The 27,493-nt window shown below is 36.4% G+C and overlaps 1 protein-coding gene across 3 annotated transcripts in view; it reads left to right on the plus strand.

Moving 5' to 3' along the window:
* SEMA3E (semaphorin 3E) overlaps window positions 1-27,493 on the plus strand; it is a 296,986-nt gene that overhangs the window by 160,270 nt on the left and 109,223 nt on the right. For 2 of the 3 annotated variants that reach the window (XM_045388676.3, XM_074036601.1), the window contains exon 2: window positions 15,618-15,778. The exons of the other annotated variant lie outside the window; for it this stretch is intronic. In XM_045388676.3, the coding sequence (XP_045244611.2) occupies window positions 15,618-15,778 (161 nt within the window). The remainder of the gene's footprint in view (window positions 1-15,617; window positions 15,779-27,493) is intronic. 3 annotated transcript variants of the gene reach the window in all.

Here is a 27,493-nt window from a genome sequence, read left to right on the forward strand (position 1 = left end):
CTTTATGACTCTAAACCTTGATATTCTTTTGGGTTTTGTACCATAAAATGTATTCTCTTATAAAGGGCTGGGCACAGTGGCTCACGCCTGTAATCCCACGACTTTGGGAGGCCAAGGTGGGCAGATAATTTGAGGTCAGGAGCTTGAGATCAGCCTGGCCAACATGGTGAGACCCCATCTCTACTAAAAATACAAAAATTTGCAGGGCATAGTGGCACACTACTGTAATCCCAGCTCTTCAGGGGGCTGAGGCAGGAGAATTGCTTGAACCCGGAAGGTGGAGGCTGCAGTGAGCTGAGATTGTACCACTGCACTCCAGTGGGGGCAACGGAGTGAGACTCTGTCTCAAAAAAATAAAAATAAAAAATAAAATAAAAAAAAAAGTGAATGTGCCTGATTTTATTAAATACACAAGTTTGAAAAAACCTTGTTATCTAAAATTAATTTTCAGGAATAAAATGATGGATACTAAAATCTGATTTGTGTTATGTTTATAGAATTATATTGATCTTTAGTATTCCTCTGAAACTCCAGATATAGTTCCTAACACAGTGGATGTTCAATATACAGCTGATGCTTAAACAACTTGGGGGTTAGGGATGCTAACCCGCAGTGCAGTCTAAAGCTAGAGTATAATCTTCGAATCCCCCAAAACATTACTAATAGCCTACTGTTGACCAGAAGCCTTACAGATAACATAAACAGTTGAGTAACCCATATTTTTATGTTATATATATTATATACTATATGGTTACAATCAAATAAGCTAAAGAAAAGAAAATGTTATTAAGAAAGCCATAAGAGAAAATATATTTACTATTTATTAAGTAGAAGTAGCTTATTATGAATGTCTTCATCTTAGTCATTAAATACATCTTAACTTTCGTTTTTACTTTTCCATATACCATTAAATAATAATTTACATATGACAAGGACACAAGGAATCTGAAAATTACAAATAACATTATTTTGTTTTCTTTGAAGAATTAAAATGCTATTTAATGTCTAGGCTATTCCTATGTATATTTGAACTCCTGCCTTCTTCAGAAAGTGGTTTATGACTGAGCAACTTGAAGTACGACAATGCCTATTGTACACCTTTGACTTGTGAAAATAATAGAACCTAAAAGTTCAAAGAATGCATGAAAGACAAGCCGATTGTCCATTGCTAAAAAGAGCAATTAGCAAGTCAATGAGCTGGTCCTTGTTTACACTTTTTAAAAAGTTAATTGCTTATTTCTTTACGAATCTGTTTCAACATTATAAGCCACTAGTGATCATCAGTCAAATCTGTCAAAATCATCAAAGCATGTTGTGAGAAACCTTTTCTTTTGAACTATTACAAAGTTAAAGAAAATTTCTAATGGCTATTTCCATATTTCATTCTCATTAACAATGCTTACTGCCTGAAATTCAATTTTTTTGTTGTTGTTGAATTAACCTTAGGACAATATTGAATAAGGTAATTAACTCAGAAAACCATGACAAGTTTAGTTAAAGTGATGAGTCTCAGGAAATCTTTAGTTGGCAGGTGACCGTGGAACAAGAAATGTGTATTTAAGAAGGAAACACCTCTCCCCTGGTAATCTCTTTTTGTTTGAGAGCTGAAAAATGTGTGTTCTCCTCTCCTTCATCTTACACAAGAAACTATAGCATTTAAATATATTCTGACAAAGTGTAGAGAACTGTCTTTGTAATATAGTGATGTCAGTGAGTTTTAAAACTGTGTCTCTTGCAGGTTAAAAGGAAAGGCCACGAGAGGAAATGACTAAATCCTCAGAGTATATCTTCATTGACAGCTGATAATTAGCATGCAGCTTAGCAATAATAATTAGTTCCCTCTTTAGAAAATTTCCGGATGAACTCTGAGTTGGTGCATTTCAGTTTCATCTTATTTCTTTGTCCATTCCCTCCCCAAGCAATTCCTGTTATTTTTAGAGTAGGAAAACTCAAGAGGAGCTTGCTTCATTTAACTGAGTCAGCAATGTCCATTATTTGCACTGTGTTTTCTTGAGATAACCTGAGAGTAGAGTTTCTTCTGTCCCCATCTTCCTGCATATTTTCTGTTTCTTTCATCCAGGCAGCTTGAAGCAGTATGAAGGGATTTAAAGAAATCAGCCATTGCTTGGTAAATATGCCAAGTCCAGGGACCATGATTTGGAGTTCAGATAATTAATATGACTTAAAGGAGTGACTCTAAAACTAAGAAAGGAAAAATTCTTGAGGAGGGAAGAAAGCCTTGCTTGCCTTTATATTGCCTTCATCATATGCAAAAAATATTCAATACATTTTGAAACTCCATGGCAAATTAGGTAAAAATATTTACGTTTTCTCACAAGTAAGATATGTAAAACTAAAAATGTCATGAATCAATAAGTCAAAGCAACAAATAATTTTGTAATTATTTGAGATAGTTTATAAAATACACAATAAAGGGGATTAAAATTGAATTGATATTAACCTGAATTTTTCTATTTATGTCATTGCCATTAAATTATTTTGAATTATCTCAATACAACCTATTAAATATTTAAAAAACCTTCTATCGTATTATTTATATCAGGCTCTGCAAAAAATGCATTCATTTCTGATGCATTATAATCTCTTAATAGACTAGACTTTGAATTGCTAGGGTATTTTTAAAATAATATTTAGAAATCTCATGTGCATTGTAACAAAGCTCTCCAGTCAACTTCTGTTGTTCAAATTTTGTCACCAACACTGACCAAAATAACCTTAACTCTGTACTGAATCTCTAATAAATTCTCTTTTTGCATGCAAAAAATGGGGAGAATAGTGTTTCTGAGGAGGTGTCACAATGATTACATGACATAAAAATGTCTAGCCCTTAGATAATACATACTATGTAACTGATCAATAAATATTTATTAACTGTTATTATCACCTTGAGAGTTAGGGTGGGGAGGATCAGTACCCGGATATAGGAGGAAATTTGGTTGCATAAAAAAGGAGACATCTCATACGTCTTCCCCTTTTACTTATATAATTTCATTTTGGGTAAAGTAACACATGTTCACTGGAGAAAATTTGTGTAATATAGAAATTTTACATAGATCTCTAGAAGAGCCTGAATTCTCATTTTCACTAGTTATTGTAATTTTTAAAAATACCACTAAAATGACATTTTCATCCTCATTCCTTTGAACGTTTAATGAAGTTGAATTCTTTTTATGCAAATTCACTTTTTGTGTCCTCTTTGATAATGTGCTATTTACAGAACAGAGGTGATATTTTTTCTTCTTTCTTTAAAATAGTTTTTTTAAACATATTAAAGGACTGTATTAAAAACAATTTGTTTCCATTTGTGCTATATGTATATTTTCTTCCCCAGATTTCCCCTAATAATTGTGTTTCTGCTTTTTTCTTAAACTTCAGAATTCCATGATTTATCAAACTTTACTGCTTTGATCTCATTAATTGTTTTATGTTTATAATGCTCTCTTTACAAATAAAGCATACTTCAATTTCTATGAATTTCATATGAATGAGATAGATGAAAGTCTGCTCATTCTAAAATAAATTGGAAATAGAAGCATTCTTCTCTATCCAGATATGAAATTTATTCTCCAGTCATGTGAGTGACTTTCACAATCCAGTTATTATCAGGAAAAATGACTTCAGATCAATTAATGAAAACTCAAATTTTGATATTTGGCAGATACTCTCCAACATGCAATATAATTATATAGTCATAAACATCTATATATGATTGAACATCTAACCATCATGAACACCTAAACATGATTATATAATCATGAAAAGCTATCAACAGCAGGCCAACTTATTTAGTCTAGCAGAAACACAGATTGCAACAAATTTATGGTATTATAAATTTGTTCATGAATAAAGACAGACTGGCTAAGTTTGCTATGGAATTGAGACATGCTTCATGTTGACTGCTCTGACCCCATACACATTAATTATAGAAACTACACATTTTGCCATGTGGCTTCCACATTTTAACCACAGATGGATAATTGTTCACAACACATCCAATCTAGAGGAAGCCAGCAACCCATGAATTATGAACACTAGCTGACACAATTTCATTATTTCCCTTGAGAATTTGAATTGCGAAGTGCAGGAGCCATTGTCACATTGTGGTGATGTGGGAGCTGGAAGGTTATATCTTATATATATAATAAATATATATTATATATAGGTTATATATAATAACCTATTAAGTCATTTTTCCTGATAATAACTGGATTGTGAAAGTCACACGACTGGAGAATAAATTTCATATCTGAATAGAGAAGAATGCTTCTATTTCCAATTTATTTTGGAATGAGCAGACTTTCATCTATCTCATTCGTATGAAATTCATAGAAATTGAAGTATGCTTTATTTGTAAAGAGAGCATTATAAACAAAACAATAGGATATATTATCTGTGGTCATGAACAAACTAATGAATAAGCCCTTTAGAATCAGTACAGTGAAGCGGTGGCATTAAGAGAAGCAAGAAGCAAGAAGCAAAGATGCAGCATCTCCTAAGAGATAAATTACCTTGGCTTCTTTTTGTTTTCTGATTACCATGAGGCCAGGATTTCTGTCCTCACATTTACATTACCTTAATTTAATCTCTGTTCATTGCAATCATTAATATTCCAAATAATGTGGCTACCCAAGGCCATAAAGTGACTTTTGGTGGAGTGAATTTTGATGTTAGTTTAGTTGTCTTTCATTACGGGATGTAATTATAAGCACAGGTATGGAACTTGACACCTTAATTCTGAGTGATGTTGAATGTCCACCACAGTATTTTTCAGTATACCTATTACAACCTTAGAAGAAATTTCTCTTAGTTCTTAATACTAGATAATGCTCCTAAGCACTTGATAGTTTTTTTTCCTTGTATTACAATGACTTCCTCTACTTTGGATTTTGGGAAGCCTGAGGCCAAATTTGGGATTCATTTTAACGATGTATTAGATATTAGAGGATGACTTCCAGTTAAATTTATTACAACCCACTCATCTTACTGTTTTTCTCTTACCCTCACTCCCCTAGAAATATATTTATTTATTTGATTGGATATATTTGTATAAGTCATCTCAGATCCTTTATGGAAAGAGGCAAATTAATCAAATAAAGTAGAAAAATCGAGTTAACATGGAATAAATAATAGTAAATATATAACAAACATTCACATTCTTTTCAAAAATAGTTTCTATTTTAGAATGGCTCTGTGTCCATTATTACAGATATATGTGTAAAGCACAAACATTCATATATAATGGATACTTCTAACCTTTCTTAACTTAAAGTCAAGGATATTACAAAATTGTAACCACTTGAGAAAAGCAGTCTAGGCCTTAAGAGAAAATTAAAGATCAAGACAGGATTTATGCCAGTGAAAGTGGACAAGAAAAATATAAACCATGGCATTCATAAACTCTAGTTAGTGCTATGATTTTAAAATAATGTCTATCTACTGACAAGTCTTAATGTCTTAGGAATTCAATTGTTGTCACTGTTTTGTTGTATGGTGTTGGTCAGGGTAGAGAGAAGTTGAAGCATTCAATGCATTTTTTCTTTTCTTATATTATGAAATGTTTAAAGAAAACTACAGCCTGTTCATTAGGTTTTATAAATTTAAAAAATGATCTTAGAAATTATTCTAAGAAGTATCTTCATAAATAAAATGATATTTCTCAATTTATTACCTATGGTATGTAAGGATATTCAGTTTTATGTATCCAAACATATTTTGGCAACAATTTTCTCTGAGGCAATATGAATGAATCAGGAAAAGTAATCTCCAAAATTCCTTATTACATAGTTTTTTCACTGACCCTATAAACATTAGGGTCAGAGAAAAAGTTGTAAATGAATTTTCTAGCTACTTCACTTTAGGCAAACGTAAACATGAGACATCTGATAGTTAGACTTGCTATTCACCACTCCTTCCCTTTGATAAGCTTCTAAAAGTGTGAAAAACAAAAATACAAGCTCAGCACTGTACTTTAAATGACTCCATAAAACATCTAAGTGTCGATTTGCTTCTTTCTTTTTTTGCACTCTTTCATCAGCTTCATTTTAGAAATGCAATTTAGTCAAAGAATTAAGAATTTTAAAGGTGGAAGGGTGATTAACAGGTGAAGAATCCAGTCTAAAGAGCTTAAGAGGTTGTTCAAGTTTACCTACGCAATTATTGTCAAAGCCAAGACTAAAACCTGGCCTTCCAGATTCTCAGTCTACAAAGACCTTTGGTTATAATATACACATCTGTTATACTTTAATTCTCATGTTTTTAGAGGTAAATTGGGTGATTTTTATTGTAATAGTGTATGACCATAGGATAGTCATTAAATTTCTGGGCACCTAGGTTTCTCCAGTAAAATAAAATACACTGGTAATTTAAACTGTTATACAGTAGTTGTTTACTGTTTTGTAAAAGACAAAATATATATATGTAAATGTACAGATCATTAAAAACGAAGATTCACAAAATTTTCATATGTTGTATGCACACTTCGGTTCTTTCCCTTTGCTTTCTCCAAAGTACATATCCACAGAAACATGGACATTTTTTGTGATCTCATAGGATAGATTTGGCCATCGAGAGGAAGAATAGGTTACAAGAGGTGATACATCAGAATAAAATAAGATTGATGATTCAATAATTAGTTTCCACTATTATTTACAAAGAAATAAGAACTACTACTTTTAGACTGTTAGAACTGTAATATACTTAGCAAGTAGGCAAATTGGTAAGTGGTAAAAGCAAGTAGAAGTTGGTGTCTATCTTGCCACGTGCATGCAGGGGTAATGAGGTACTAATCACCTCATTGGGCAGCAGGCAAGGTCATCCCTAGATGGAGTCACTCATGGAGTGCCTCCTTTACTGACTGTGCTGCCTCTTCCTAAAATCCCTCATAATTGAATCCTCTCATGACTTTGTCTTATTTCCCAGCTTAGTCCCCTAAGCTCTACACCTGAGTGTTCTGGGTAGCTCTGCAGCCTAGGAACCTATTCAAGCTAGTGTGTAACCATCCTTTCGTCAGTTGTACCCATTCAGATTATTTCACTGTGCATTAAAACTGAAAAGTGTTGCCAACTATTGGAATAACTGGGGAAACTTTTCTAAAAATCCACTTAGCAGCCCTGATAAATGCTTATATATAAAGACAAAGTATAATGATAGCAGACCATTTTGAGCTATATTTTTGTTATGCCAGTGGATTCCAACCTGTGCTTCTCTTGCTGTATGTAAAGGAAAGCAGTATGATTCTACTTGGACAAAATTATTAAACGGAAAAAATTGTCTTCCAGGATTTAAGAACCTCTAATTTTTCAAACGATTTTATTTTCCTTCCCAAAGAAGTTGTGAGGGTGGGAAAAGAAGGAATAATAGGGAATGGATTTTCTACCATTGAAATTTTTGCTAATACCCTTGCTTTCATGCCTATGTCAGAAGTTTCAAGCTGAATGTTTTACCTATACATATTTAATTTTAAAATATCAGAATCTGGCAAACCTCTTATGTGTTATACCTATTATTCCTTTTTTCCCACCCTCAAAACTTATTCTCAGATTATTTATTTAGGTGAATAGGCAAAAGACTCAATATCTCAAAGATAACTCAATAAGAAAAAGTTTTACCTTTATAAGGGATATATTGATTTTAGCAGTATTGTTCATTTCTTTTTTTTTTGTGATAGATATATTTATTAATCTCACATAGATAAAACTTTCATTATATTACGTGGTATTGAAACACTGTCATGGACGGATCCATGAAGGGACATTTGGGAGTACCTTCACGTCTATGGTGAAAAAGGAAATATCTTGAGATAATAACTGGAGAGAAGATTTCTGAGAAACTACTTTGTGATGTGTGCATTCCACTCTAGGAATTACACCTCTCTTCTACTAAAGCAGTGTTTTTTTGTTTTTTTTTTTAATTTATTTATTATTATTATACTTTAAGTTGTAGGGTACATGTGCATAACGTGCAGGTTTGTTACATATGTATACTTGTGCCATGTTGGTGTGCTGCACCCATCAACTCATCATTTACATCAGGTATAACTCCCAATGCAATCCCTCGCCCCTCCCCCCTCCCCATGATAGGCCCCTGTGTGTGATGTTCCTCTTCCTGAGTCCAAGTGATCTCATTGTTCAGTTCCCACCTATGAGTGAGAACATGCGGTGTTTGGTTTTCTGTTCTTGTGATAGTTTGCTAAGAATGATGGTTTCCAGCTGCATCCATGTCCCTACAAAGGACGCAAACTCATCCTTTTTGATGGCTGCATAGTATTCCATGGTGTATATGTGCCACATTTTCTTAATCCAATCTGTCACTGATGGACATTTGGGTTGATTCCAAGTCTTTGCTATTGTGAATAGTGCTGCAATAAACATACGTGTGCATGTGTCTTTATAGCAGCATAATTTATAATCCTTTGGGTATATACCCAGTAATGGGATGGCTGGGTCATATGGTACATCTAGTTCTAGATCCTTGAGGAATCGCCATACTGTTTTCCATAATGGTTGAACTAGTTTACAATCCCACCAACAGTGTAAAAGTGTTCCTATTTCTCCACATCCTCTCCAGCACCTGTTGTTTCCTGACTTTTTAATGATCGCCATTCTAACTGGTGTGAGATGGTATCTCATTGTGGTTTTGATTTGCATTTCTCTGATGGCCAGTGATGATGAGCATTTTTTCATGTGTCTGTTGGCTGTATGAATGTCTTCTTTTGAGAAATGTCTGTTCATATCCTTTGCCCACTTTTTGATGGGGTTGTTTGTTTTTTTCTTGTAAATTTGTTTGAGTTCTTTGTGGGTTCTGGATATTAGCCCTTTGTCAGATGAGTAGATTGCAAAAATTGTCTCCCATTCTGTAGGTTGCCTGTTCACTCTGATGGTAGTTTCTTTTGCTGTGCAGAAGCTCTTTAGTTTAATGAGATCCCATTTGTCAATTATGGCTTTTGCCGCCGTTGCTTTTGGTGTTTTAGACATGAAGTCTTTGCCCATGCCTATGTCCTGAATGGTACTACCTAGGTTTTCCTCTAGGATTCTTATGGTATTAGGTCTAACATTTAAGTCTCTAATCCATCTTGAATTAATTTTCGTATAAGGAGTAAGGAAAGGATCCAGTTTCAGCTTTCTACTTATGGCTAGCCAATTTTCCCAGCACCATTTATTAAATAGGGAATCCTTTCCCCATTTCTTGTTTCTCTCAGGTTTGTCAAAGATCAGATGGCTATAGATGTGTGGTATTATTTCTGAGGACTCTGTTCTGTTCCATTGGTCTATATTTCTGTTTTGGTACCAGTACCATGCTGTTTTGGTTACTGTAGCCTTGTAGTATAGTTTGAAGTCAGGTAGTGTGATGCCTCCAGTTTTGTTCTTTTGACTTAGGATTGTCTTGGAGATGCGGGCTCTTTTTTGGTTCCATATGAACTTTAAAGCAGTTTTTTCCAATTCTGTGAAGAAAGTCATTGGTAGCTTGATGGGGATGGCATTGAATCTATAAATTACCTTGGGCAGTATGGCCATTTTCACGATATTGATTCTTCCTATCCATGAGCATGGAATGTTCTTCCATTTGTTTGTGTCCTCTTTTATTTCACTGAGCAGTGGTTTGTAGTTCTCCTTGAAGAGGTCCTTTACATCCCTTGTAAGTTGGATTCCTAGGTATTTTATTCTCTTTGAAGCAATTGTGAATGGAAGTTCATTCCTGATTTGGCTTTCTGTTTGTCTGTTACTGGTGTATAAGAATGCTTGTGATTTTTGCACATTAATTTTGTATCCTGAGACTTTGCTGAAGTTGCTTATCAGCTTAAGGAGATTTTGGGCTGAGACAATGGGGTTTTCTAAATATACAATCATGTCATCTGCAAACAGGGACAGTTTGACTTCTTCTTTTCCTAACTGAATACCCTTGATTTCTTTCTCTTGCCTAATTGCCCTAGCCAGAACTTCCAACACTATGTTGAATAGGAGTGGTGAGAGAGGGCATCCCTGTCTTGTGCCAGTTTTCAAAGGGAATTTTTCCAGTTTTTGCCCATTCAGTATGATATTGGCTGTGGGTTTGTCATAGATAGCTCTTATTATTTTGAGGTACGTTCCATCAGTACCGAATTTATTGAGCGTTTTTAGCATGAAGGGCTGTTGAATTTTGTCAAAAGCCTTTTCTGCATCTATTGAGATAAACATGTGGTTCTTGTCTTTGGTTCTGTTTATATGCTGGATTATGCTTATTGATTTGCGAATGTTGAACCAGCCTTGCATCCCAGGGATGAAGCCCACTTGATCATGGTGGATAAGCTTTTTGATGTGTTGCTGAATCCGGTTTGCCAGTATTTTATTGAGGATTTTTGCATCGATGTTCATCAGGGATATTGGTCTAAAATTCTCTTTTTTTGTTGTGTCTCTGCCAGGCTTTGGTAGCAGGATGATGTTGGCCTCATAAAATGAGTTAGGGAGGATTCCCTCTTTTTCTATTGATTGGAATAGTTTCAGAAGGAATGGTACCAACTCCTCCTTGTACCTCTGGTAGAATTCAGCTGTGAATCCATCTGGTCCTGGACTTTTTTTGGTTGGTAGGCTATTAATTATTGCCTCAATTTCAGAGCCTGCTATTGGTCTATTCAGGGATTCAACTTCTTCCTGGTTTAGTCTTGGAAGAGTGTAAGTGTCCAGGAAATTATCCATTTCTTCTAGATTTTCCAGTTTATTTGCGTAGAGGTGTTTATAGCATTCTCTGATGGTAGTTTGTATTTCTGTGGGGTCGGTGGTGATATCCCCTTTATCATTTTTAATTGCGTCGATTTGATTCTTCTCTCTTTTCTTCTTTATTAGTCTTGCTAGTGGTCTGTCAATTTTGTTGATCTTTTCAAAAAACCAACTCCTGGATTCATTGATTTTTTGGAGAGTTTTTTGTGTCTCTATCTCCTTCAGTTCTGCTCTGATCTTAGTTATTTCTAGCCTTCTGCTAGCTTTCGAATGTGTTTGCTCTTGCTTCTCTAGTTCTTTTAATTGTGATGTTAGAGTGTCAATTTTAGATCTTTCCTGCTTTCTCTTGTGGGCATTTAGTGGTATAAATTTCCCTCTACACACTGCTTTAAATGTGTCCCAGAGATTCTGGTATGTTGTATCTTTGTTCTCATTGATTTCAAAGAACATCTTTATTTCTGCCTTCATTTCGTTATGTACCCAGTAGTCATTCAGGAGCAGGTTGTTCAGTTTCCATGTAGCTGAGCGGTTTTGATTGAGTTTCTTAGTCTTGAGTTCTAGTTTGATTGCACTGTGGTCTGAGAGACAGTTTGTTATAATTTCTGTTCTTGTACATTTGCTGAGGAGTGCTTTACTTCCAATTACGTGGTCGATTTTGGAGTAAGTATGATGTGGTGCTGAGAAGAATGTATATTCTGTTGATTTGGGGTGGGGAGTTCTATAGATGTCTATTAGGTCTGCTTGCTGCAGAGATGAGTTCAATTCCTGGATATCCTTGTTAACTTTCTGTCTCGTTGATCTGTCTAATGTTAACAGTGGAGTGTTGAAGTCTCCCATTATTATTGTATGGGAGTCTAAGTCTCTTTGTAAGTCTCTAAGGACTTGCTTTATGAATCTGGGTGCTCCTGTATTGGGTGCATATATATTTAGGATAGTTAGCTCTTCCTGTTGAATTGATCCCTTTACCATTATGTAATGGCCTTCTTTGTCTCTTTTGATCTTTGATGGTTTAAAGTCTGTTTTATCAGAGACTAGTATTGCAACCCCCGCTTTTTTTTGTTCTCCATTTGCTTGGTAAATCTTCCTCCATCCCTTTATTTTGAGCCTATGTATGTCTCTGCGTGTGAGATGGGTCTCCTGAATACAGCAGACTGATGGGTCTTGACTCTTTATCCAGTTTGCCAGTCTGTGTCTTTTAATTGGAGCATTTAGTCCATTTACATTTAACGTTAAGATTGTTATGTGTGAACTTGATCCTGCCATTATGATATTAACTGGTTATTTTGCTCGTTAGTTGATGCAGTTTCTTCCTTGCCTCGATGGTCTTTACATTTTGGCATGTTTTTGCAATGGCTGGTACCGGTTGTTCCTTTCCATGTTTAGTGCTTCCTTCAGGGTCTCTTGTAAGGCAGGCCTAGTGGTGACAAAAATCTCTAAGCATTTGCTTATCTGTAAAGGATTTTATTTCTCCTTCACTTATGAAACTTAGTTTGGCTGGATATGAAATTCTGGGTTGAAAATTCTTTTCTTTAAGAATGTTGAATATTGGCCCCCACTCTCTTCTGGCTTGTAGAGTTTCTGCCGAGAGATCTGCTGTTAGTCTGATGGGCTTCCCTTTGTGGGTAACCCGACCTTTCTCTCTGGCTGCCCTTAAGATTTTTTCCTTCATTTCAACTTTGGTGAATCTGGCAATTATGTGTCTTGGAGTTGCTCTTCTCGAGGAGTATCTTTGTGGCGTTCTCTGTATTTCCTGGATTTGAATGTTGGCCTGCCCTACTAGGTTGGGGAAGTTCTCCTGGATGATATCCTGAAGAGTGTTTTCCAACTTGGTTCCGTTTTCCCCCTCACTTTCAGGCACCCCAATCAGACGTAGATTTGGTCTTTTTACATAATCCCATACTTCTTGCAGGCTTTGTTCATTTCTTTTTCTTCTTTTTTCTTTTGGTTTCTCTTCTCGCTTCATTTCATTCATTTGATCCTCAATCGCTGATACTCTTTCTTCCAGTTGATCGAGTCGGTTACTGAAGCTTGTGCATTTGTCACGTATTTCTCGTGTCATGGTTTTCATCTCTTTCATTTCGTTTAGGACCTTCTCTGCATTAATTACTCTAGCCATCAATTCTTCCACTTTTTTTTCAAGATTTTTAGTTTCTTTGCGCTGGGTACGTAATTCCTCCTTTAGCTCTGAGAAATTTGATGGACTGAAGCCTTCTTCTCTCATCTCGTCAAAGTCATTCTCCGTCCAGCTTTGATCCGTTGCTGGCGATGAGCTGCGCTCCTTTGCCGGGGGAGATGCGCTCTTATTTTATTTTTTTTTTTTTGAGACAGAGTCTCACTCTGTGGCCCAGGCTGGAGTCCAGTGGCTGGATCTCAGCTCACTGCAAGCTCCGCCTCCTGGGTTTACGCCATTCTCCTGCCTCAGCCTCCCGAGTAGCTGGGACTACAGGCGCCCGCCACCACGCCCAGCTAGTTTTTTGTTTCTTAGTAGAGACGGGGTTTCACCATGTTAGCCAGCATGGTCTTGATCTCCTGACCTCGTGATCCACCCATCTCGGCCTCCCGAAGTGCTGGGATTACAGGCTTGAGCCACCGCGCCCGGCCGCGCTCTTATTTTTTGAATTTCCAGCTTTTCTGCCCTGCTTTTTCCCCATCTTTGTGGTTTTATCTGCCTCTGGTCTTTGATGATGGTGATGTACTGATGGGGTTTTGGTGTAGGTGTCCTTCCTGTTTGATAGTTTTCCTTCTAACAGTCAGGACCCTCAGCTGTAGGTCTGTTGGAGATTGCTTGAGGTCCATCCAGACCCTGTTTGCCTGGGTATCAGCAGCAGAGGCTGCAGAAGATAGAATATTTCTGAACAGCGAGTGTACCTGTCTGATTCTTGCTTTGGAAGCTTCCTCTCAGGGGTGTACTCCACCCTGTGAGGTGTGGGGTGTCAGACTGCCCCAAGTGGGGGATGTCTCCCAGTTAGGCTACTCAGGGGTCAGGGACCCAGTTGAGCAGGGAGTCTGTCCCTTCTCAGATCTCAACCTCCGTGCTGGGAGATCCACTGCTCTCTTCAAAGCTGTCAGACAGAGTCGTTTGCGTCTGCAGAGGTTTCGGCTGTGTTTGTTATTGCCCTGTCCCCAGAGGTGGAGTCTACAGAGACAGGCAGGTTTCCTTGAGCTGCTGTGAGCTCCACCCAGTTCGAGCTTCCCAGCAGCTTTGTTTACCTACTTAAGCCTCAGCAATGGCGGGCGCCCCTCCCCCAGCCTCACTGCTGCCTTGCCAGTAGATCACAGACTGCTGTGCTAGCAATGAGGGAGGCTCCATGGGTGTGGGACCCTCCCGGCCAGGTGTGGGATATGATCTCCTGGTGTGCCTGTTTGCTTAAAGCACAGTATTGGGGTGGGAGTTACCCGATTTTCCAGGTGTTGTGTGTCTCAGTTCCCCTGGCTAGGAAAAGGGATTCCCTTCCCCCTTGCGCTTCCCAGGTGAGGCAATGCCTCGCCCTGCTTCAGCTCTCGCTGGTCGGGCTGCAGCAGCTGACCAGCACCGATCGTCCGGCACTCCCCAGTGAGATGAACCCAGTACCTCAGTTGAAAATGCAGAAATCACCGGTCTTCTGTGTCGCTCGCGCTGGGAGTTGGAGACTGGAGCTGTTCCTATTCGGCCATCTTGCTCCACCCTCCAGTATTGTTCATTTCAAACTAAAGATTTAAATTTAACTCTACTCCACAAAGTTTGGAGCATCAAAGTTTGAGGGTAGAGATATAGATAAGAAATATATTATTAATACAGAGGAAAAGATACTTTTAGCAGTATTGTTCATTTTAAACTACAGATTTAAAGTTAACTCTACTCCATAAAGTTTTGGGCATCAACAGTTTGAGGGTAGAGATATACATAAGGAATATATTATTAATACAGAGGTATATACTTCATCTCTTCTTTCTCAGAAACAGAAAGTGTAAGAGTGGGCACAGTGCTATAGATTTGTCCTACTTCATAGTATCATTTGTTTAGATTTTAGTGTCCTAGTCACCAAGAATTCACATTATCTGTTAGATGCATTAGGCATTGATCTTTGGAAAAAAAGTTATCTTCTAATTTGTCAACATTTGCCAAAGGGCCTCTTCAGGAATTCTTCAGCATGCAGAGTCTAGACTTGGGGTTTTTATCCTCTCTCATCACCAAAGGTTCTCATCTATCATTTTACCAACCTTAAGCACTGAACTGCCATATGCAATTAAATACCTTTAACAAACAAATGCACACACGAGAGGTTTGCCAGATTATGACTTCTTACAATTAAATGTGTATAGGTAAAACATACAGCTTAAAATTTCTGACATAAGCACGAATGCAAGAGTATGAGCAAAAATTGCAGTGATTGAAAATATATTCCCCCCAGTTTTATCAGTGATCCGTACTGTAACTGTTACCACATTAATGCCTCATCGTATTAATGACGCTGATAGTTTGCAGACTGGGAAAATTTGATTTTGGATGTGACTATCAAAACCAATTACGAGTAGAAACATTATTTTTCTGAGTGGCGTTTATCTGAAATTCAATAAACACACTCTGGTGGGTTTAATGTAGATTTGTAACCATTATACATTAGAGGAGCTGTAAAATGACTTTCACCAGCACTTTATGTTAAAGATTGTGAAGGATGACTATTTTTCTGGGTTTAAAAATATAGAATATTTTTCTTACTTATTAAATTGATGAAGTTTTTAGATTCATAAATTTATGAAATATTTTACCTTGTGCACATTAAAATTTGTTGCCAGCATATTTATGATAAAATGCATGTTAATGACTTGGTTCCAACAGGGATGAAAACAGAGCTATGAGAAAAGGGTTATAAAAGTATTTACATTTTCTCATGTGCTTAGTGTACATATCATTTTGCATTTCAGAGCTCTTGAATCTGAACAGAACATCAGTATTTCATAGCCCATTTGGATTTCTTGATCTCCATACAATGCTGCTGGATGAATATCAAGAGCGGCTCTTCGTGGGAGGCAGGGACCTTGTATATTCCCTCAGCTTGGAGAGAATCAGTGACGGCTATAAAGAGGTATAGAAATATCCAAACTGCATTTCAGTAGATAATGAAAAGGGGGGAAATTCCAAGAATGTTCCTTGTCTTTTTTTAATTGTATTGACCACTTTAAAATTTTGAGTGGTTACTTTTTAAATAAAATATTAGTTAAAACTAAAATCATTTTGAGGAAATGATTTCTAAATCATGTTGTATGAACTTTTCTAGTACAACACTGATACCTGGATTTCCAGACACTCTTGCCTGGCTCATTTGACATTCCTCTTGCATGGTGGACCTTGTCACCACACCCACTGTCCTGAGACCTGGGTTTGGAGAATGATGAATCACCACCAGTTCCTCTGGGGTTTACTATTCCAAAGCGCAAGCTTGAAGAAATGTGAATATGGGGCCTCGATTTAACTACCTCATATAGTTCTGCTGGTAACATCACTACTTCAGGTGGATGCTCCTTTAACATGGTGAAGTCATTTATAAATTTAGAACAAGAAAGTACCAACATCTTTTGGAAAAAGAGAAAAATAATCTGTAATTATAGTCTATAATTATACAAATAATTAAGCCAAATTTTCCTAGACCCATATAAATCTTACACAAAACATAAATATTTAGAACATAGTATTTTTGGCATAAGTGCATGTATTATGTAATACACTTTCTTTATAATTGATTTATTTTTATGTTTATGAGCCATGTCCATATTTTCTAAAGTCATTAAAAAAATTATGACATAAAGCATCATTCCTTGGTTTCTGCCAGTTCCCTATCCCTAGAGGTAATAATTTTAAACCTTTTGTTGTTTCTTCTGGTTCTTCTCTACATATTTCAAAATAACGTTTGTGTACTGTTTATTGATATGTTTCATTTTAGGCAATATCTGTTAAGAAATACATCTTTAAGGAAGATGAGGATTTTAGCATCCTTCTCTTGCAATACCACAGTTAAAATATCTGTGTACTATACTTCATCAGCAACCCTCCAATCACTTGCCCTCTATCTTCCCAAAATAATTATACCACAATTTTTGGTTAAATACCAGTGTCTTTACCTTATTATGATTAGGAAGATAGTATTCACCACTGAGCCACATGTGGGAAGTTTATCACATTTTTCCCTCCCTTTTTTCTGCCCTTGTTTCCTTCCTTCTTTCCTTTACTTCTTTCTGCAATTTTCTTGTTTCTCTTGAAATTTAACATTATCCCATATTTTTTCCATTTGATAAGATTTTTATATTAGTTTCACTAATTTTGGGGCTCCACAAATCTCTCTACAAAAGTTTTTATACTCCTCTCAATGTAGCAAAACTTACCAGTTTTCATCAGTTCACATTGTTTCCATTTTTTAATTGAAGGTATCCTCCATGCTCCACTTGCCCAGCTGGAGCTTAGCTTCACCATTACCTGGAGCATCCTCTCAGCCCCTGACTTGTATAGAACTTCAGTTTCTCTGGCCCCCCACCTATAGCCTGCCATACTGCGGAAGCACATCCTTTCCTAGCTCCTGGAAGAAGGATACAGAGTCCAGTGTTGAGTCTTGTATGTTTGAAAATTGTATTATTCCAATTTCACACATTATTGATAGATGGATATAAAATTCTAGGTTGAAAATCACTTGCTTCAGAATTTTGAGGATATCAATCCGTTGTTTCTAAACTTCTAGTATCGCTGCTGAGAAGTCTGATTCTTTCTAATTTCAAAGTTTTGGATGTAACCTGTCTCTCATGCATGCATTTAGAATCCCTTCTTTAATCTCTGTGTTTTAAAAGCTTCTCCTATTTCTCTTGCATCTCTCTTTTTACACCCGTTGCACTGAGACACAATGGACCTTTCTACCAGGGACCCCATGACCTTTGGCTCTAGAGAATGCTCATTATTTCTGTTACATCTTTTCTTCTCTTCATTCTCCTCTTGACTTTCTTCTGGGACTCCTCTAAGTCAGATTGTTCCCCCTTTATCGTCTGGCGTTACTGCTTATTATGCATACTTTGAAACACTTCTCCTGACATCATCCACACCCACCCCTCTTCTCACTCTAGGCTTCTAATTTCTGAGAATTTCTGGAGTCTTTTTTATGAATCAGCTTGCATATTGGCTCCTGTCACCTTGCAGGCAGTTAGATTTCCGCTTTTCCTAGCGTGCAAAGTGCCAACACTTGCCCATATGTTTTAGAGTTTTTAAAATGTTGCTGATATTTCTTTGGCATCTACACTCCAGTTTTATTTGTCCTTTTTGGATTATATCTTTTTAATCCTTTTTCTATCGTTTTAGTGATTCAGGTTAAAGTAGAAGCAAATATTGCATTTCACCCTATCTTTCCTTTCTAATGTCTTTATTTTCTCCGTAGTTCTCTTTTGACTTCAAACATATGTATACCAATTGCTCTCTTTCACTCTTCCTCTCTCTCCATATATAAAAAATATAAATACACACACACACACACACACACACACACACACACACACACACACACACACGACCTCCTGCCTGTCAAATTCAATGGGTTTTTCTCTCACTTCTTGGTTGATCTCTTTCCAACTTTAATCCTAACTGCCTCTGCCACTATCTCTTTCTTTTTCTTCTCTCTCTCTCTGATATAATCTACTTACTCTGATTTTCTGTGAAGGAGTATCTAACCTAGGGATCATAAATAAGGCTGTCATAGATCGATCCCTATATTAAAATTAATATGTGAATATTAGAAGAACCTATAAAAGATTTGTCATCTCAGAAAATTAACAACCTTTGCATTGAGGAAGTAGTTCTTAAATTATCTTCCTTGGACCAAAATATTATGTGACTATCATGGAGTGGTTCCCTGGAATCTACATTTATAACAAATAGGTGACTCATGTGCACAAAATTTAATGACAATTTTCCTGAGCGGTTGTTTCCTATGTGGACCATAAGACCAAGAGATAGCAGCTTCTCATTGTAATGTGAATCCCCTTCAGAGCAGAGGAAATTGAATCGCCTACTCACTCTTATGTATTGTTTTGGCCTAATTATACCCTCAGCACTTTAATACTAGGAAGCTGGGCTTTCATGGAGGAAATGACCTGTGAAAACTATATAAGGGTAGGAGACCCGGAGGGTGATGAGGCTCTATGAACTGCATCTTAGGGAACTAAATAGAGTGGTATGTGGTCATTGAGCTTCAGGGTGCCATCTAGCCAGGATGTCAAGGAAAGTAGCTATAAAACCTATTTGAGTACCCCAAACTCCAGGGTAAATCCTTATTTTGCGGAGCCCAAAATGTATACAACTGCAGGGGGGTGATTTTAAGTACTATAATTAACTCAAACTTAAAAATTTTCAAAATTGCAAAGGCTCCTTTCAGGTCTACAGTCTGGGCAGGTGCCAGGAAGGAGTCCTGAGGCTTGTTATGCTTCATTAGCTCTGACGTAACATCGGCCCCACCTGCATTTCTTATTTTGTATTTGTTCTTTCTGTTTCTTCAGAATGATCAGCGATAAAACTCTCAGTATGCCCTCTGAGGCTGTTTTTAGTAGCAGCGGAGTAGGAGTGAGGTCTACTTTATGACATTCTGCTTAAAAGAGTGAGCTTAAGAAAACGGTCAGTTCTTCGGTGCTCACCAGGCTCTAAAAATGTAATGTGTCTGCTTTAGGGCCCAGCTCTCCTCCTATCTTGTCTGGACCTTACTCTCTCAATTGTTTTCCTGATAAACTATATTTTTTAAATCTCTCCCGCTTTGCTTTCTCTATCTCTGAGCTTCTCAACCTTGGTACTGCTGACATCTTGGATAATTCATAGTTAAGGATGGGAGTGCCATGTTAATTGCAGGATATTTAGCTGGCTTGTACCCACAAAATGCCAGTAGCACCCTCCCCACAGTCATGATAATCAGGAAAAGTCTCCACATTTAATTTAGCCTACCTATCTACAAGACTCAGACCCTCCAAATGAAGATACGTATATGATGCATGCCTGTAGTCCCAGCTACTCTGAAGGCTGAGGCAGGAGGACTGCTTGAGCCCAGGAGTTTAAGATCAGCCTGGGCAGCATAGTGAGACACTCTCTTAAAAAAAAAAAAAAAAAGACACACACACATGTCCCCCGTTAACCACAGATCTACTCAGTGATACATCTTTCCTTCTTTCCTTCAAATCAAACACCTTGAAAATGTAGCCAAAGCCTTTTATTTTTTCACTTTCTCACTTTTTGTTTATTTCTTTAATATCTTTTAAAACATAATATTTCATACAGAAAGGGATATACATAACATACATTCATTAGAAAATATAATAAAGTAAATACTTGTGAACCCAGCTGCCAACATCTGAATGAAAATATCACCAATCCCATTGCAGGGACGGCTACCTTCGTCTTCTCCCTGTTTCTCCCCACATCCAACCTGCCGCCCAGGAGCAATTACTACCCACTACCCTTTCTCGTTTTCATTTTTAGAAATCATTTTATTATATATTTTCCCATACAGTATATATTCTCTATATACTGTTTTCCTACACAGTATATTATTTAGTGTCACTACTTTTGAGCTATGTAAAAATCATATACAATGGTGTGTTGCATTCTTCTGGGATTGCCTTTTGTTTTGTTTTCTTTTATTTAATGTTATTTCTTATATTTAATTATGTCACCTGTACCCATGCCTTATTTGCTGTAGAAGTAGAACAGTGAATTGGGAGCACTCAATGGGGATTTTGGTGTTTAAGTCCTGGCTATGCATGTATAATATTGGACAAGTTCCTAAATCCCTTTGTGTACCTATTTCTTTATTTGTAAAAGGATAAATATTATTCCTCTTTGAAGATAAAAATTAATTATGAATTAATTTATGTAAAGTACCAAGAGTACTTGGCACACAGCAGTATGTATAAGATCTTATTATTTACTCTGTATTTTGTGTAATATGTTCCATCATATGAATATAACACAACTTATTTATCCATTCCATGTCAAAGGACATTTGGGTGGTTTCCTATATTTCATTTTATCAATGCTACTATGATCATTTTAGCAAACTTCTCCTGATACATGCATATGGGAAAGGATCCAGGGCATATATATTCAGGAGTAGACTTGCCAATGATAGAATATGTTAATGTCAAGATAGTGCCAAATAGCTTTCCAATGTGGTTATACAAAGTTCCATCAGTGCATGAATTCCCAATGAACTCACACACTCTCTCACACCTACTCTGTTGTTCTGTATGACTCCCACATTCCTCAACACTCTTCCCTTGATTCATTTATTTATCTCTGCACCAATACTTCTCTATTTTAGCAACTATAATATTATTTTAAAGTATTTTTAGCTTTATTTGATCATAACTTTAATAACCCTAGAATTATGTCAGAATACATTGCATATAAAATTAGGAAATACACTGGAAAAAATGAAATAATATTATAATATAACTCCAGGTATGATACATGCTATAAAGAAAATAAAACAACTTAGTGGAAGTAAGACAGTAGAGGTTGGTGAGGAGAGTAGGGTGGTCAAAAAAATGTTTTCTAGGGAGGTGATATTTAAGAATATAGCAAAATTAAATTCCCACTATCCATATTTCAAGGCTCAATGACCAGTTCTGACTAGTTACACTGCAGAGCTGGTGAAGTAACATCAGAGCATGTGCCTCAGGCTGATTTGAAGGACCAGGTCATTGAAACAGATGGACAGGCATTGATTTGCAAGTGCGGTGGTTGATGAATCATCTTTGTGAAGAGAAGGATAGTAAGCTAGTTGAAAAAATATTCAATTAATGAGGAGAAAGTAGCAATGGATGATGGTAGATGACTACAAGCAGGAAGGTAGCAGGTGGTATGGTTGTGACCACATGAACTTTAAAGCAGCTAGGGTTTTATTATTTTAAACCTTTATTGAGTAGGTGAATTTAGAGGGGAAAAAATTAGTGAGGAGAAGGGGAGAGTGGTCAGTGAAAATATTTTCCTCATATGTGGGTTTAGAGTAAAAAAGCTACCACCATATCTGGTAGAGAAACAGTATTCTCAGGGGACAAGCTGATTTTAACCAGAGCAAGAAGGTAAAGGAACATGGAGGGAGAAAGACTGAAGTCACAGGGATTTTGTCAATGACATTCCAAAGGACTTCACAGAAGGGTTTGAGGCCTCAGAAAGGTGGGGTCAGATTGGGGGTGGTACAGAGCTATGTGATGTATGAGTCCAAGTATTCATTGTTGACCTGGAAGTGGGTCAGGTCAATACTTCCCATGGTGACTATGCTCAATGGGGGTATGTCATGATGGATTAGTCCTGATGATCTCTTCAGGGAAGATAAATAACCTTCAATTTTAACTTCATTTACAAAATAGAAACCATTGAACGTGTTGATCCTCACCCTCCCATCACCAAATCTACTGTTTCCGCATGATGTTTTCCACCCCCTTCCTTGTTATATTGGCAGTACTCCCTCCTTTTATGAAATGTCACTCCTTAAACCCATGCTCTGGGTTCCAGCTTGTTGACCTTTCTTAAGGGCTGGTTATTTTCTGTCTTTTCTACAGTATTATTTCTTCTTTTTCTTTCTACAAAATCAACAACAAATGTAGTTTGTATAGGGGTGCTTAATTTCCTTGTGAGACATGGATTCATTTGGCAGTCTGGCAAAACCTAAGGACCCTCAAATGTGTAAAGTAAATATGTAGAATTACGAAGCAAAATATTAAAATCAAGTTAGCAAAACTATATTTTTAAATACAACTATTATGACATTAAAATAGCAATTTATGATATGATGACATGTACCTTCTTTATTAACATATTTAGTAATAAAACCTAGCACAGGTCTTACTTATAAGCACCCGCATTTCCAATTAATGATGAGTGTTAATGATATTTTGAGATAATTGCAGCAACTCTAAAGTAGCATTGAAATGTATTTTCTCTTGGTAATGAAACCACAGATACTGCTAATACTACTATAGTTTGCTTTCTACATTTATATGATATCTGACAGAAATGCTAAATTGCAGTTAGAACTTAAAGGCTAATGTATAATGACTTTTTTTTTTTCTGATTTCTGAGGTGGCGCGTTCCCTGAATTCTTTTTTCAGGTCCCAGTTAACAACTCCTGCTCTGTAATTTTCACTTTAGAAAGCATTCTAATTTTTTGATATAGATATAAATATATAAATTATATTTATATAATTTACATAAATTTATATAAATATAAATATAAATTTATCGGCTGAGCAAATATAGTTCTTCATGATTTACTCTCATCTACCTTCTTAGCCTAATCTCCACTTGTCCACCAATAACACATTGCTAGTCAGACCATTTCTATTTGCTCTTTTTCATACCTCTGTATTCTTACAGCTCCCCTTTCCTGGAATAACCTTCAAACATATCCAATTTTTTAAAATCTATTTTCTTTCTCTTTTACCTTAGATTTGGAGAAGGTTCTCCTTGCCCTTCCTTATTCTAAGGTCTGATTTTGATTCCCATATTGTATTAGCTTTGGCTGTTCAGCTGTCAGTTTACTTGCAAGATGGATCCTTAAGAGTAGGCACTGTGTTATGTTCATCTTTCAAGATGTAATGAAAGAATGAAAGTGTGTCTGTTGCTAATCCTAACATCTTCCATCAACAAATCTGTTCTCTTCACTGTCTGCTTTCTTGTATTTTTTTTTTTTTTTTTTTTTTTGAGACGGAGTCTCACTCTGTCGCCCAGGCTGGAGTGCAGTGGCACCATCTCAGCTCACTGCAAGCTCCGCCTCCCGAGTTCAGGCCATTCTCCTGCCTCAACCTCTCCCGAGTAGCTGGGACTACAGACGCCCACCACCACGCCAGGCTAATTTTTTGTATTTTTAGTAGAGAGGGGGTTTCACTGTGTTAGCCAGGATGGTCTCGATCTCCTGACCACATGATCCATCCGCTTCGGCCTCCCAAAGTGCTGGGATTATAGACGTGAGCTACCGCACCCGGCCTCTCGCAAATTTTATTGTGCTTATTATCACAACCACTTTCAGACTAGTTATTGCTGAATTTCATTTAGGTTAATTTTGTCTGCCTGCTACTTACCCTTATATCCCAAGCCACCTATCCACCACCTACCCACTTATGCTCTGGCAAACAGGGTAAGAATCCTGTTTCACAGTGTGGCAGTAATTGCAACCTTGGCTGCACGTTAATAAACACCTGAGGATTGTGTAAATAATATTTGTGTCTTGGCTCTACCTCTAAACTGATGTGAGGACTAAATAGTGGTACTTTCTGAAACTCTCCCAGGTGATTGTAATGTGCATGAGGATTGTGAAACGCTGGGATATTAAGCATCCTTGCTGGTCCTGGAAATACCGGTCCTATATGTGGTACTAAATAATTATTTTCTAAATAATAACCAGAACTTATATGAATATGCACACTTATAAGGATAATTTTTCCATACAATTTTGAAATAGATAAGAATCTGTAATTTAATAAACTTATTGTACTGTATTAGTGTTTTTAGATAATGGCTTTGCTTTCTAAATTATTTAACTCACTGCATTTCCCAGACCATGCGATAATACTCTTTCCCAATGAATTTCTGCTCTGTTGTACCTATGTAACATTCATTAAAGACCCTAAACCCTCACTACAAACTGCAAAACTCAGTGCTGATGCTAAAGCGTACTCTTCACTCTAAAACTTCCAATTTCATAACTCCATTTGCATTATCTAATGTGAGCATCTCCCACCTCCTCAAAGAGAATAGCTTTTGCATTTTACTCTATCTAAAACTCTCTAAAATCCCCAGATAATGTAAGACTTCTTAGATGAGAATTCTGGTTTCAATCAAATTCTCATTTAACATTCTAAGAAATTGAAAAAAATGTGTTTTTGTTGTTGTTTGTATTTATTATTTATTTATTTTTCTTTCTCTAGTGTCCTTTAGTGCAAAAAGGCCTTTGGCTGAAGTAAAGAAAACTATTATCTAAGTAAAAAATTAAAGCATCTGAGACTTTCTGATCATAATGTGACAATATCAGGACCTTGTATGGATAGAATACTTGGAAAGGGAAAAACAGAACATCCTCGTAGACTTTTTTCACTTGATTGACCGTAGATTCAACCCACATCTGCATTTGTTTCTTTAAAAAAAAAAACAAAGTGTTTATAAGCTTCAAAGTCTCTAAATTGGGATAGGGCTCTAACTTGGCATTCATGGCTATTCATGTTTAAATTGCCTTTCTTTTTTTTTTCTTTTTTTATTAAAGAGTCCTCATTAAGTTTTCTTTCACTTGCTACTCAATTGTTAAATTATAGTTCTGTATTGAGGAAGAACATCCAATCTATTAATAGATAATTTGAAAATAAATGTATATGTTTCTTCTCATACCCATTCCCTGCAATTTATTTATAACTCTTGTAATTTCAAGATGCGACCAGAAGAGATAACGACATTTTATTATGTTATGACTAGATTTTCTGGTTAGGAGCTTTCATTCAGCAGAATTACATTTTATTTCTACATAATGCATAGTTATTTAAACTTCAGTTGCTGGTATAATTTAATTGAACCTAAGTCTAAGAAGATTTAAATAGATTAAGTAAAATTGTTAAGTTTTAAATAGCTAAAAAAGCAATTCATGGTAATTGAATATTTTAGCTATATCAAAAATACATTTAGGGAATTCCAAAAACAAAAGTAATAACTACAAAATATCTTGGTATTTTGTTACAGTCAACCCACTATTTACACAACTATTCTGTTATCTGTAATTCAAACAATTATTTGAAAAAAAAAAAGTATGGAAAAAAACATTCCCTGTGACTTTAAAACATTTTAATACAATGTACTAGCATTTTATTTATTTATTTTAGACAGAGTCTCACTCTGTCACTCAGGCTGGAGTGCAGTGGCATGATCTCAGCTCACTGCATCCTCCGCCTCTAGGGTTCAATCGATTCTCTTGCCTCAGTCCCCAAGTAGTTGGGATTACAAGTATGTGCCACTACACCCAGCTAATTTTGTTTTATATTTTTGGTGGAAACAGTTCACCATGTTGGCCAGGCTGGTCTCGAACTCCTGACCTGAGGTAATCCACCTGCCTAGGGCTCTTAAAGTGCTAGGATTATAGGTGTGAGCCACTGCACCCAGCCTGTAATGGTATTTTGAAATAGTGGTTGTGATAATATTGTTTAGTCAGCTAAAATTAGTGTTAACCAAAAATAAAATTCCTCTGGATATTACGCATGGTAAGGTTTTCCACATTGCACCTAAAATTGTTGAAAGCATTTCTCTGCCGCTTTCTCTTTTCTATGAGAAAAGTTTTTTTAGTTATTCATATTCATCATTTTTATTTATATTTACCAAAAAGAAGCACTAGATCTAGTATATTTGTTTGTGTTTCCTTATTGTTTGTGTTTAACAATTAAAGCCAACATGTTAATTTTAGTTTTTATTTTATTTTAAATTATTTTAATTCAATTATATTAGAGGACTTTTTGAAGAGAGCAGAAACCAGGGTGTAACAGCAAAGAACACAGATTCTATAGCCATATTGTTAGGGCTCCCATCTGAACACTACCTCTTATTAGATGAGTGATTCCGGGCAAGTTAGTCCACAGCTCTGTTTCTCAGTTCTCTTAACTGTAAGAACAGATAGCCATAGTATATTTCTCTTAGCTTTTGTGAGAAGATTAGGTGAGTTATTAAGTGCCTAGAACAGTGCCTGGAACATAGTAAGCACCACCTTAATATTTGCTGTTTTCATTGTTATTATTGAAGCTAGATGATTCTAATGTGCTACCATAGAAAGTGAGGGATAAAAGTATTATGTATTTTTAGGTGTTATTTAACTAAGTTCTAGAAATGTATATGGGGACATGAAATATGCAAAAAATGAATAAAACAGTGCCTACCCTAAAATATTTATAATATAATAGACAAGATAGATAGATATACATGTGCCATATGTGGCACAATTTGAATAGACAATAAAGGTTCAAATAAAATGCTAAGAAAGTATTTTAGTAGTGGTTCCTGGAGGAGATATAATTTCAATTGGACTTTGAATAATAGAATTTTGACTGGGAGTGAGAACGTAGAAAGTAGGAGTAGGAAGGACAGAAATTTCAGAGGAGTGTAGAATAATGACTAATGTTTTTGGGCTGAAGTAAATAGATGGATTGGGGGCATGTGGGTGGGAAAAGGGTATGCAGTAAGAGTTAAGGATGGAAACCACAGACTAGTTCATGAAGAATACTGACTGCAATGCTATTGAAACGGAATCTTCTAGGCAATGCAGGAGTCACTGGCAATGCAGGAGTCTCAATATGGGCATAAAATAGTTAGAATTGTAGTTTAGTGATTACTTTGACAGCAGCATGATGAATAAATGGATGGAAAATGAGAGTAGAGTCATGAAGCCAGTAAGTGGCAGTTAGAATTTAAAACCAGGTACATCTGTACTAGAAGCCATCACTGAGAACCAGGTTATTGCTTTGAGATCAACTTCCATATTGGTCTTCAGTGTGCCATTAGTTTTGCTAGTTCCGCCTCTGTTATGAGGTGTTTCTTTCTCCTAAGCTCTTATTCCCTTTGCATGCCTGCATTTTACCCTAGTAATGGTTATGAACTAGTATAACAATTAGTTGCTGGTGAGAGTAGTAGAGAAGAAAACACTGACTGGTATTATATGTAACTGTACACCCTTTGTTTACTTATAGTAAGGGTTGAGAGCCCCAGGAGACTCCAGTATTCAATCACAGGTAACAGATTATCCTGTCTATGTTCTGTC

The sequence above is a fragment of the Macaca fascicularis genome, chromosome 3, assembly GCF_037993035.2.
Source record: "Macaca fascicularis isolate 582-1 chromosome 3, T2T-MFA8v1.1".
In the NCBI taxonomy this organism is placed as follows: Eukaryota; Metazoa; Chordata; class Mammalia; order Primates; family Cercopithecidae; genus Macaca; species Macaca fascicularis.